Below are 12,473 nucleotides of genomic sequence, written 5' to 3' on the forward strand. Positions count from 1 at the left end.
ATCGAAAATTAATTTTGCTGCACAAAAAGATCAGTAAAACTCAAAGCACATCCTGCTTTTGGTGCAGAGAAAAAAAAAAAGAAATAAAACAAAAACCAACAAATAAACTGGACTACCTTGATTTTTGGAATGCATCTTCTGCCTGTCTAAGGCATTCTGCAGGAGCAATGCAGAGAGGTGGGAACATCTCATTTGGGAACATCTCATTTGAGAACATCCAGCCACCAGTTCCTCTTCCACTATTTCAAAGTCATTTTAATTTCCCTGATAGCTGATATTTGTTTCTCATTTAGTTAACAAAATTTCTTGCATACCCCATTCTGGAAAATAGATTTTTTTTTCTGATGCCAGTCAAGGAAATCCTGGCATAATCAAAGGAACAGACTGGGAAAAATCAGTTAACAGTCTTATTTATTTGAAGTTCCCCACGAGTGTGTTTACACATATATATACTAAAATATTTAAGCATATATATGTGTATGTACATGTACACACATGCTTTCCATGTTCAGTCTCATATGATCTGTTTCATATATATATCTATAAACTGAGACTGAATATATTAAGTCAAGAAGCTAAATCCAGATAGAAATAAATACAGGGTAGGGCACCTCAGCCCTATCAGTTCAGCGATTTTTCTTCCTTGTATCTCATGAACACTCATAGCTTCTTGCAGCGTCAAGTTTCTGGAGACTGGCAGTCCTGAAACCAAGTTCCAATTCAGTAACACATTAAAGCAGTAATCTTGATTTCATAAGCAGCACCTTTAGACTCACGCAACACTGTACAGGTTTGTACACAATTTGCTAGCCAGCAGTCTGATGCACTTCTCCTTTCATCTTCCAGGCAAAAATCACTGCTTCAGTGAAGAATTTGGGTAAAATGAAAACATTTTCTGGTTTGAAACCACATGACTGAAGAGTGAAGTGGGCAGGTAGGGGAAGCTGAGATTCCCTGACGCGGTGGACCCATAAACATTGCTCAAGTATCTCCACATGAATGACAGTAACGGGTGCACTTATAACAAAAAGCAGACTGGCATGAAACCACAATCTGAGTTTGGAAAAGATGTGTGCATTGGGAACCTTCTCTGTGCTTCAGAGAAATTTATTAATTTAGTTTTTAAATGCATAAATATACTTAAGTTTCCAAGAGGTTTCAAATTGAATAAACAGTGAGGAAATTATTCTATAGTGTAAGCAAACTTTGTCAACTCATAGAGAAACAGTTCATTTTGATATGAGGTTGAACAGTAATTGGACATCAAGCTACTTACATTTTGAGTTCCTATCAGAGAGATAATAAATAATCAAGTTTAATTTGTTGAAATAATGGCCAGCATGGTGAAATAATGTTTGCATAAGTGAACAAGATGCATCTTAAAACTGTATGAAATTAACATTTCCCACCCAAAAAACCTCCCATAACAAACTGCTTAATAAGGGAACTGTTGCAAGCTATGAAACCTGACAGAGGAGATTAAGATACAGCTCAGTGTCTGAATGAATATGATATTCCAGTATACTAAAAATTGTAGCTATTTCATCATAGGATTAAGATGATGAATTATGTTATTGGACCAAAGTTTTATACAATCTATAGAAGGTACAGACCTTGAGCATCTCATTACAACTAAAATAAACAGGATCTCTGAGGCTCAGGCCTCTATATTCAGGTAAGTTATACTGCCACCAAAAAGCTGAATGTATTTCCCTTATGCTATCCTGAATCTTATATGCCTCCAGTTACAAGCCTTGGACAGTTTTGCATAATATATTGAAATTACACTACCTGGATAAACAAACCGTCCAAGAATTCCTAATCAAAATTTGGTCAGGAAAAGAAAAGTATAAGAAAATTTGTACTGAAAGAGAAAAAAAAAAGGAAAAGAAACTAAGAGAGAAGTGGTATAAGCCCTAATGAGTAGTACATTCTTTGAGTACCTCCAATATTACACAATATTGACATATATGAATGCTCTTCTCAGAATGTACAGAAACCCATTTCTCTTAAACCAAGACAGAGAACACATTAAATAGGAATTTATGGGTCTCAAATTTAGGAGGATTTCCCATCATCTTCTGGAAAAAGTCAGTAAATACAGACACCAACCAGTTTTCAAATCAGGACATAAAATGTCTCAGATTATATAAAAGCATACTCCAACTTCTCCAGAACAGAAGTCAAAGCTAAGGCCTCACGATTCCAGTTATTAGAAACAGCATATCTTCTTCACTAGGCCACCACTTGAAGCTGATGACTCAGTGTTTTAAAGGGGGATTTTACAAAAAGGTGGTAGCAATATGTACCCAAGTGTTAAGAGTTATAACAGAAACTGTTAAAGAAAATGCAACATATAAATGAAACACAACAAGCTACACTGACTGAAGCTTTTTCAAGGTCCTCAAACCTAGTAAAAGTCACTACAGAAGTTAAACATCATAAAGTACAAATTAACAAACCTCATGATTAATAAAATCTGTTCACTTTATATTAAACATCTCTAATATGATTATAGAATGTGTTTATGTCCTCTGTCATGCAGAGGAACTCTTCCCTTTGTATCACAGGCAAGGGTTCTCCTCTCAAATGCTACTGTGCAAAATGACCATTTATTTCAACAGGTTCTGCAGCATAGCTGTAGCATATGTAGGACGAGCTTGTCGGCTTTCAATGGCATTCTGAAGATACTGGATACCTCCACAGCGCTCCCAAATCTCTTCAAATTGTCTCGGCAAAATTTCAGCACCTCGCTTTCGAGTTAAGCCAGTCTCTTCAAGATTAAGCTCACACATATCCATATCATCCTTACCTGAAATGATGAAGGGAAGAAGAAAAAGGTTTCACATCATTCAAACATCCCATTAACAAAGACTGATCAGATCTTTCTTAATTAGATTTCCCCTCTCAAGCTCTGCATTGTTAACAGACTGCAGAGCTTATGAGGAAATCAGTCCGTATACAGATATTTTTTTGGTTTCATTTTGTTTTGACACACAGAGCAGAAAAGCACATCAGAAAAAAAATAGTACTGTATGCTGCAACTGACAAAACTGTGCTTAAAAAGTGAGCAAAAAGGAACAAAGGAAAGAAGCAAAGACCAGCATCTTTATATATTCTCCTGAAATCCACTGCAGAATGACAACTGCATTTGTTTTACACTTCTGAGTTTTACACAGTTTTAGAGTAAATTTCTGTTCTTATTTTGTTTAAAAGAGGCAAAGCAACTAAGAACTTGAGATTTTTGATCAAGTAGACAGTATTCTTATTCTGTCAGCCTCCCAGGCTAAAGAAACAGTATTTACCAAACAGGACTGACACAAGGAATCCAATGAAATAAGAAGTGTAGCTCACTCACTATATTTTAATCTTATTTTTAATAGGCGATCCATTGCATGTGATATTCATGACAGCAGAGGTACTTTTAGGTAGGGGCTTTGACACTGAACAGGCACAGTTGCTATATGGAATTCTATTAAAAATAAGTAGCAGAAAACAAAGGAAGTTTTGTTGCTAGCAAAGCATCACTTCGAAGCGAAACAAACTGGTTATGGCCTTTTCCTCAGTCTCTAAGTTAAATACAAAACCTCAAAACACAGAACAATAAACATAATTTCTCCAGTGTTTTCTCCCCTTTTATTATCCTCCAGAACAGGAAGATGCATTTCATTACCAGATCAATCTGTACCTATCCATTGCTGCATTTAGTTTTTATTTTAGATGTTTAAAAAGTTAGTTCCCCATCTAGGCAGCATAAATGTAGGCAAAAGCATCAATTTGCTATCAGCACCATACTAAACAAACTGGAAAGGCAATATATCACACGCACAACTTGTTTTGATACAAACCACTGTAATTTTCCAAAGCTGACTAAAAAACCAATGTAATGATGGGTAGAACTCTCACAGATGAATTGTGATGTTATATCTTCACAGGGTCTCCTGTGAATAATCTGAGGACACCTAATAAAAAAGCAATTCACATTTGGATTCCCAGATAAAGTACATGTACAAGTAAAACACATGATCAGTTACATCTCCAAGGGATATTTTGTAACATTTGGCCACTATTAACAGCAGTCCCAAATCCCCACATGCTGCCTATACAGGAACTGCTGATGTAAAAATGAGGATACAATGTGAAAAACCTGTATCATCAGCCTCTTCTTCTAAAGTTATCAGCTCTGAACCTTTCCAACATCTGAATTTTGCTTTCAATACCAACCTGCTACAAGAAGAATGGGTGCCTTGTCAGGATGAAGTTCCATTTGTCGAGCAATCCACGGCCCATCAAAATGTGCGTACCACCAACCCTTCTTCTTGTTCTGGGGATCTTTGTATTGGTCCGCAGGACGGATGAAGGGAATACGGAAGTAACGCTGCTGCCTGTTTATTTCAATCTCCCGTTGTCTGCCTGGTAGCTGGGTGGTTGGGTTCTGTTGAGCTATTGTACCCCCCCAAAAAAAAAACCCCAAAACCAAGCAAACAAACAAACAAAAAAATAGAAAACAAGAAAACCGTATTATGACTTGCCTGGTTAATCAGCAAAAGTAAGAAAAAAACCAAACCCTCCAAAACGTGAGAGATTCTCTGAATACAAGGTCATATGAAATCTCATTGAGCCAAAAGACTACTCCCATCTCATATAATGTGCACTCCTTTAACCACTTTAACTACAATACCAGTGAGGAAAGGTTCCTGTTAACTATGGCATCTATTATGTTGCTCTGTAGGTTGCTCAGTGGCATTGGGTATGTTTAGACAAAGTGAGTAAAATAACACATTCTGCTTTAAATCGATATTTAAACTTAAATTTCACATATAAAATTTCTTACTAACCAGAAACATTCAGTCCATCTCTTTGCAAAACAAGGTCACAGAGCAAGGAAGCATTTTCAGTTACAAAAATACAAAGCACCACTTGAAGGCTTGTGACAGTCAACACAGAAGGGTGTATAATACTGTTAAAAATGACATTTATTAGTAGAAATGTTGACAACAAATATTTGTTATTATAAAGCTGCCTCTCAACATACCTTTCTGCCTAGACTTCTGTGTCCTAGACTCCAGCATTAGAATTACTTTCTGATGGCTTTCTTTTTTAAAGAAATTGTTTATTTCAGATCATTAAGATCAAGACACCAAACTTTTAGAGACAGTTATACAGAACCTTCATATATATTTTTGGTAAATGTTTCCCATGTGCATTTTTGGACTCTCTTAGAGTCCCACACGCTTCAGACTTAGAAACTTTCTTTCGGATAAAAGCAAATACTTTATGTTAACACATCAATTGATCAATCATCTTAATGTTACGTATATACTATCATAATCAGGTTTAAATAGTAAATGCTTTTACAAGCAAGATCCTTTCTTTTAATAACTGCCTCCTGTGAAAATCTATTAGTGATCTTGTTTTAGTGGTTTACAATACTGTTGCTATAAATACCCTGTTCAAGAAATTCTGAGTATGAATCTTTGCCATCTCTACAAAGAAAAAAATCAGTATTAACAGTTCCATGTTTCAGTATAAAGACATAATTGAAAGATAATTCCTGTTTTCATCCATTGCCTATTAAACAGCCAAGCTAATTTTTGAGCTAAAATCTAATAAACTAAAAATTACTATCACTTCTAATAATGCATTTTTACAGTTATGAACAAGACTAACAGACAAGGAGACATATCTTACAGCTTATTAGAAATTAATTCTATTTTCTGGAAATTGTCTGAGCATCTATCACAGCAGATCAGTGCTTCACTTTTTGCACTGCAATGGTAATTGCTAAGGCCTGTTTTTGCACCTATGCATACCTAAATCCAAGAAGAAATCTAGAGGATAGGAATGCTAAGCAGCCAAAATAGCTTCTACTTTTTAGTACTACGGAACTGTAGTGCTTTACTCAAAAGAAACCACCACCTCAATGTTAATCTCAGTGCTAGAAAAATAGCTGTTATTTTGATTCCAGAGTTTTGCTACAACAAGGTCATGTGCAGACAATAAAAAAGTGTCAGAACAAGCAAAGTATTTCTTGGGGGGCGGGGGGGGGGAGGGTGGGGGAAGGAGGGAAGAAAGAAAGAAAGAAAAAAATAGGAGAGTATACCTTAAAGCAATGTACATAAAAAGGTTATTTCTTCTTCCTTCCCATGACTTCTTGTGAAGATAAGTACATTCATAAATTACTAGAGTAACATGCAATTGCCAACAGTTGAATAACATTACCAAATTGCTAAATAGACTGGTTTTTGGTTTTGTTTTTTTAACAATTAAATTTTATGTATATGTGTAGCAAAACACTGGATTAATTAATGTTAGTATAGAGCTCTCAAGTCTTCCTATTCTTCAAAGTTAGCTTAAATAACCATCTTCCCACTTACGTGAATTGGTCAAAAATGGTGCAAAATCTGTGAACAAATATTACATGTTGAACAAAACTTTAAAGTGCTGATCCTTTATAAGTTATTGGTTCATTACCTCAGTATTTTTTACCAATGTTGGTGATAGACAAATGGAAATTCTAGTTACAAAATAATGACAGATGTTGAGCTAACTATTTTATTCATTTTCTGCTCACAGACATATATAAAATGTCTCCTTTCCTCAAGTTTCATAGATCACAGAATCATAAAATAGTTAGGGTTGGAAAGGACCTCAAGATCATCTAGTTCCAACCCCCCTGCCATGGGCAGGGACACCAACTGCTTCTATTTTCATCAGGATTTAATTTTGGAATTGATTACTTCAGTGGCTTGCAGTGCCTGTTACGAAACCTCAGTTGTACAGATGCTAAACACAGGTTGCTGTGACAAATCTGCTAGCTAATTAATGTAGTCCTGTTAATTTTTGACATTTCTGCTAAGAAAAAATTTCCAGACCTCCATTAATACCAAATCTGCCTATTCCAGTAATAAAACACAAACCAATATTTAGCTTCTACAATGAATGTATGAACTTAATTAAGGGATACTTGTAAAATTATATTACATCAGTGAAAAGACAGAAGGAAGAAACTGTATCACTGGAAGCATATATCCACTGACACCTGAAAGACTTTTAGCTTAAACAGCTAAGAAATCAGAGTTCCTTTCTATTCCCTTCTCAGATCACTGTGGCATAGATGTGAAATGCTCATGTAGCATAATTATTTGCAATAGGAAGAATTACTTCAGATATTAATAAGAATCTCTTCTAAGGTCACTCTCATTGACTTTCTTCTGAACTGCAACGTTTCTTTAGGAATACAAAGCTGTATTTCAAGAAAAGTAAAGAAATGCAATTAAAAGTACTGAAAATCATGCTGCAAATGTCTGTGATGAGAACATGAATATTCCAAGCTTTGTTTGCACAAATCCAAAGATTAGACGCTCTTTAATACTCCCCATTGGCAATACTGTGCATGAGTATTTATTTTAGCCATTTAACTCCAGACAGAACCTATAAACTGAAATTCAGAGCAACTTACCACTTCGCAGAAGTGCTTCAAATGCCCTTTCCTGCTGTTTCAGTCATAAATTTTCTTAAAAAAGTGTTACTAGGCATGGCCACAAGGACCTGTTCTTTGATAATATCTTTTCCAGGGGTTCAGATTTCACCTGCCATATAGCTGTACCAAAGTTTCCTGAAAAGCTCAAATTCTCAGGTAATGCTCAAGCAATGCATATGACTCAGTAAATTAATCAAGGGGAAGACGACACCTTTTATATAAGGACTAACAGTGAGAGTAACTAGGGCACCTGCGCCCCTTGGGGTCTGTATCCCTCATGTTCTGGGACAATACTCTAATCCTAGGCTTACGGGCTTTGGGGAGAGCATCTCTGCCCTTTCTTCCCATTTCTGTGCCTCTCCCGTTAGCTGCGTGGCCATAACAGAAGAATCATGTAATCAGAAGACAGCAGGAAAAATCCAACTAAATTATTATATCCATTTGCTATGATTCCGTTAATTTCTTAGATTCCTTTTATAACAGACAATCACTGGACTTTAAGGGTCGGTGGTGGTAAGAGAGTAACAATTCACTGCAAATATTGCTCCAGAAACCAAGCACCTAATTTTCAGGTCCGCCAAGTGTTACAAATTGTAACTCCTACAATGCCTTGTTGAATTTGAAAGGCACTCACTTATTCTCATTAGTGCACTGCTTTGACAATAAACACCCATCTAAGAAATCAGCAGAATGACAGGAACTACACAAAACTTGATATTGCAATTTTTGTTTCTGGGATGACAACACTCACAAAATTTTAAAAAAGAGAATGTAACCTGAAGTATGTTAGGCTCACAGTACTGTAAATGAGGAAATTATTAGCACCTTTTAGAAGTATCTGCATCTACGTCTATATACCTATGCCTTGTGAAAGAATAAAATAATGAGGAAAAAAAAATGTTATCACCAACACTTCTGCTTGTGTCAGGACTCTAAATATAACAGCATACTACATAACAGAGAATGATTCCTTCCAATCTTATTTTTCAGAGCACAAAACAGAAAAAAAACAAAACAAACAAACAAATAAAACCACAAACAAACAAACAAAAAAGCCCCCCAAACCCAACCCATGCAGTTCTGCTAAATGGACTATTTGAAAACAGTCACAAGTGGTGTTCCCCAAGGCTCAGTACTGGAGCCATTTCTGCTTAATATCTTTTTTAGTGACCTGGATGAGAGGATCAAGTGCACCCTCAGTAAATTTGCAGAGAACAGCAAGCTGGGCAGGAGTGTAGGAAGGGTCTACAAGGGAATCTGGACAGGCTGGATAGAGGCTGCGAGGCGGATGTCAGTCTCTTCTCTCAAGTAACAAGTGATAGGACAAGAGGAAATGGCCTCAAGTTGTGCCAGGGGAGGTTTAGACTGGATATTAGGAAAAATGTCTTCACTGAAAGGGTTGTCAGGTATTGGAATGGGGCTCTCAGGGAAGTATGGAGTCACCAGCCCTGGAGGTATTTAAAAGACATGGAGATGTAGCACTTACAGACATGGTTTAGTGCTGTACTTGGTAGTGCTAGGTTTGCAAGTTGGATTCGATGATCTCAAAGGTCTATTCCAACCTAAACAATTCTAGGATTCTAACTATTTTTAAAACCTCTATTCTACCCTTCATTATAATTCTGTGTACTGAACTCTCTCTAACTACTCTCAGAAAGCAATATTTTTAATTACAGAGTTCAGAACAACCTTGAAACAAGTCTCAAAAGTCTCAAAATGCAAACCATAGTTTCATAAACGGAAAACTACCATTTAGCAAAAATGCCAGGAACTGCAATAGCAAATCAAGAATTATTTCTAACAGATGTGAGATGGTATAAGAAAAGGTTTTAGGGAGAGCTATTCAGTACATCTGGGCCTCCTGAAAGTACTCTTTCTGCAAAGTATTTGTCAGTTCCCATCTTTTCAAATATTTACCTTAAATCAATATAAAAATACTCTTTAAAGAAACCCACGAATTTCCTTCAACTTAGCAAAAAATCATTCTAGAAATACTTTCTTTGGAATATTGTCACCAAAATTATTATAAACACAAAATTGTTCTTCTTTACCATAGTCTGTAACTGATTTGGGAGCACGCTGTTCTGCTTCTGCATTACGTTTCCTATTCTTGGATTTCCAAGCATGATACACCTTTAGCCTTCTGTGAAACTCTTCTCTGCAAGCTGCCAACAGTTCAATATCTGTCTCAAAAATAAGGAAGGAACGGAAAAGTGAGAAAAATCAGAAAAATAATTTATGAAATGATTTTCTATATTGAGGTGAAGAACTTTAGAACACGTTTTAATACTAATATGTTATATAATAAATCCTTATTCACTGCAGCAACAGGGCCTGTATTTTATGGCCCAGAAAGTCCCTTTAGTGCTATATATCATTTTCACCTTTAGAGTAATGGCAGTCCCCAAAGTAGCTGTTCTACTGTGAGATATGGAGCAGTGAAATATTACAAATAAAATTTTCACTTCACTAAATTTCCCTGTTGACTTTATCACAAGTCAAACAGTTCAGAACCAGATAAAATTTCACTGCTGAACTTTATGCCTGCAACTGAAAAAAATAAAATCGGTAATGTGACTGCTCAGATCTAGGTTCTTCTTCCACTTTTTTTGACATTTAATTATTCTGAATTTCATAAAACTAAGAGACTGAACAGTTGGAAAGCTTTTTCACTAACATCTTAAGAGTATCCAAACTGGCTTCACTAGGAGTGAAAACAAATTAGAATTAGCATTACTGTACCACCTATTCAGCTAAAAACATTACTCCAGTCTTTCAGATGTAAAAACAATAAATGCACAGTCAGAATTTGGAGCTAACTTCAGGTTTTAAATAAAGATGAAGAGAATGGGTTTGTTTCCGCCTTTTACATTCATGGAAAAATTCTCAACTATCCTAAATCAGAAATTAACCAACTGCTTTCAATCAGAAGCAGGAATATGTAATAAGGTAATAATTATTGTGTCTCTATCTTCATAAATTGGGGGAAAAGTAATTAATGTCCCAGCTGAGAACTTCCCAAATTGTTACACATTCTGAAAATTATATAATAATCTGAACATCTAAGGCAGAAAATATTTTATCCTGTGCTTTACATGACATTTGCTTCTTTGTGATTTGGTGACAGCAAGAAGTGATAGCAAAATATTTCTTAGAACACACATATTCTTGGTAAAGCACGATAACCATTATTCACTTTGTGGAAATACATAAAACTGAGACAATTTAATTAAAAAATCATAATGCATATCTCATGGCCCAAGCAGTTTAACATCACAAATATGCCATCAGTAAAGGAGGTAACAAAGGAAATTCTGTTTCCTCAATATGGAAATTGGTTAGTTTGCTGTTCCCTTTAGGGTAATAGAACTTTTTAAAATTAATTTAACATTCATTCAAACCTGAATAAATTCACAAGCAAGATTTTATCTTTGTCATAGGAAGAAAGTAACACCTTTCATATTAACTACAACTTGACTTCTCAAGTCAGAAAAAAAAAAACCCAAACAAAAAACAAACTTACCACAGGATGTGTTGATTGTATCACGAAGCTCTGCATACTTCCACTTACTGAGATCGTGCTTCTTAGTACCAGCAGCAGCTTTCGTAGCTTGAACCGAAGGACCCCTGCAATTTTTTAAAAAATATAAATGCATTTTTTAAAGTATGAAACAGGAATTTTTAAAACAGGATGAACAGATCCCACAATCAACACTGCAACGTGCTTATTACAATGAAAACCAGCAGCAGAGAGATTGAATTAAAAGCCAAAGTACCATATTATTTTCAAGATGTTCAAATGATTAAGAGAAAGTGAAAGCACCTTTTACATCCAAATTCATATAATAACCTGATTTGTTGCCTAGACATTAAAAGGAGTTCTCATAAATAATTACCCCTTATGTGTGAAAAGATATTCTATTTACGCATACATCAGCCCACGCTGGTATACATTTTTCTTAGTACTAGTCAAAATGCAGAATACAGGCAACAAAGAGTAGCCATGTATACATTTTTAGTTCCATTCATAAAAACAGATGAAGGAAAACATTTCTGGAGTAGACAAGAAGTAAGAAAAGGTGTTTCTTCTGCTGTTTAAAACTAGACTAGGACAAAATCCTTGTTACAAGACTACAAAAAATATTCCATGTCTTTGACTCAAGTCTAAGTTGAGAGAAGAAATCAAATTAATTCAGTATTAATTATAAATTAGCTGCCTGACAAAGGCAGTATTTATTCACGGCGGGAAGGGGGAGAAGGAAAGAGGAAATCATCAGGAGGTACCAAGGCAAAAAAAAGACCAGAAGAACTCTCAGAACTCAGAAACTCTCAGAAGAAAGGCTGACCGGTATAAAAAAGTCATCCAGAAACAGTTTTTCAAAGACAAAAGGTATTCATCTTGCAGGTAGTATGCAAAGTCAATAGCAAATGGAAATGAGAAATTATCACTAAAATCTCTGTCATCTTTAACAATATGTATAAGGCTATACATATAACAAACAAACAAACATTACACCTGTATGCATATAAAGATAAACCAGATTTTTTTTCTTATCACTTTTGTTTTTTCCTTAAAAATTGTATGGATGAGAAGTGAAAGAACTCTCCCCTAGAAGGGGCAAACTTCCCATGATTGTTTGGATATAAACGAAGTTCAAAACACTTCAACATTCAGTGATGATCAGAATACTTTTTAAACACTAAATAATTCAAGAACAGCCACATGATTTTATCAACCTCTGCATAATGCCCATGACTAAGAACATGAGGCAAACTGAATTATCTTTCGGGATCTGAGAGGATTTGTTCAGAATAAACTAGATATTTAACAGGGTGGCAAAATACTTGATGCAATATGTCACATTAAAACCAGTCACCAGGAGACATATGTCACCAGGAGAAGCTAGGCCTTTTCATTTAAAGTCTGTGCACGCCACAGTATCTTTGTGGGACTATTACCATATTACAGTATTTATAATCCAGTTAATAT

General features: G+C 35.5%; 1 protein-coding gene across 7 annotated transcripts in view; it reads right to left on the bottom strand.

Moving 5' to 3' along the window:
• Positions 1-2,612: 2,612 nt before the first annotated feature.
• The window catches only part of MYO6 (myosin VI), a gene marked incomplete at its 3' end in the record, with an annotated part of 76,242 nt that continues 66,381 nt past the window's right edge, over positions 2,613-12,473 (bottom strand). For 5 of the 7 annotated variants that reach the window (XM_080616224.1, XM_080616222.1, XM_080616221.1 and 2 more), the window contains 5 exons: positions 11,007-11,110; positions 9,535-9,666; positions 6,378-6,404; positions 4,225-4,443; positions 2,613-2,812 (listed from right to left, as the gene is read on the bottom strand). In XM_080616224.1, the coding sequence (XP_080472350.1) occupies positions 2,613-2,812; positions 4,225-4,443; positions 6,378-6,404; positions 9,535-9,666; positions 11,007-11,110 (682 nt within the window). The remainder of the gene's footprint in view (positions 2,813-4,224; positions 4,444-6,377; positions 6,405-9,534; positions 9,667-11,006; positions 11,111-12,473) is intronic. The other 2 variants (XM_080616225.1, XM_080616223.1) reach the window with 1 other exon arrangement.

This window comes from Psittacula echo, assembly GCF_963264785.1.
Source record: "Psittacula echo genome assembly, chromosome: 4".
Classification (NCBI taxonomy): domain Eukaryota; kingdom Metazoa; phylum Chordata; class Aves; order Psittaciformes; family Psittacidae; genus Psittacula; species Psittacula echo.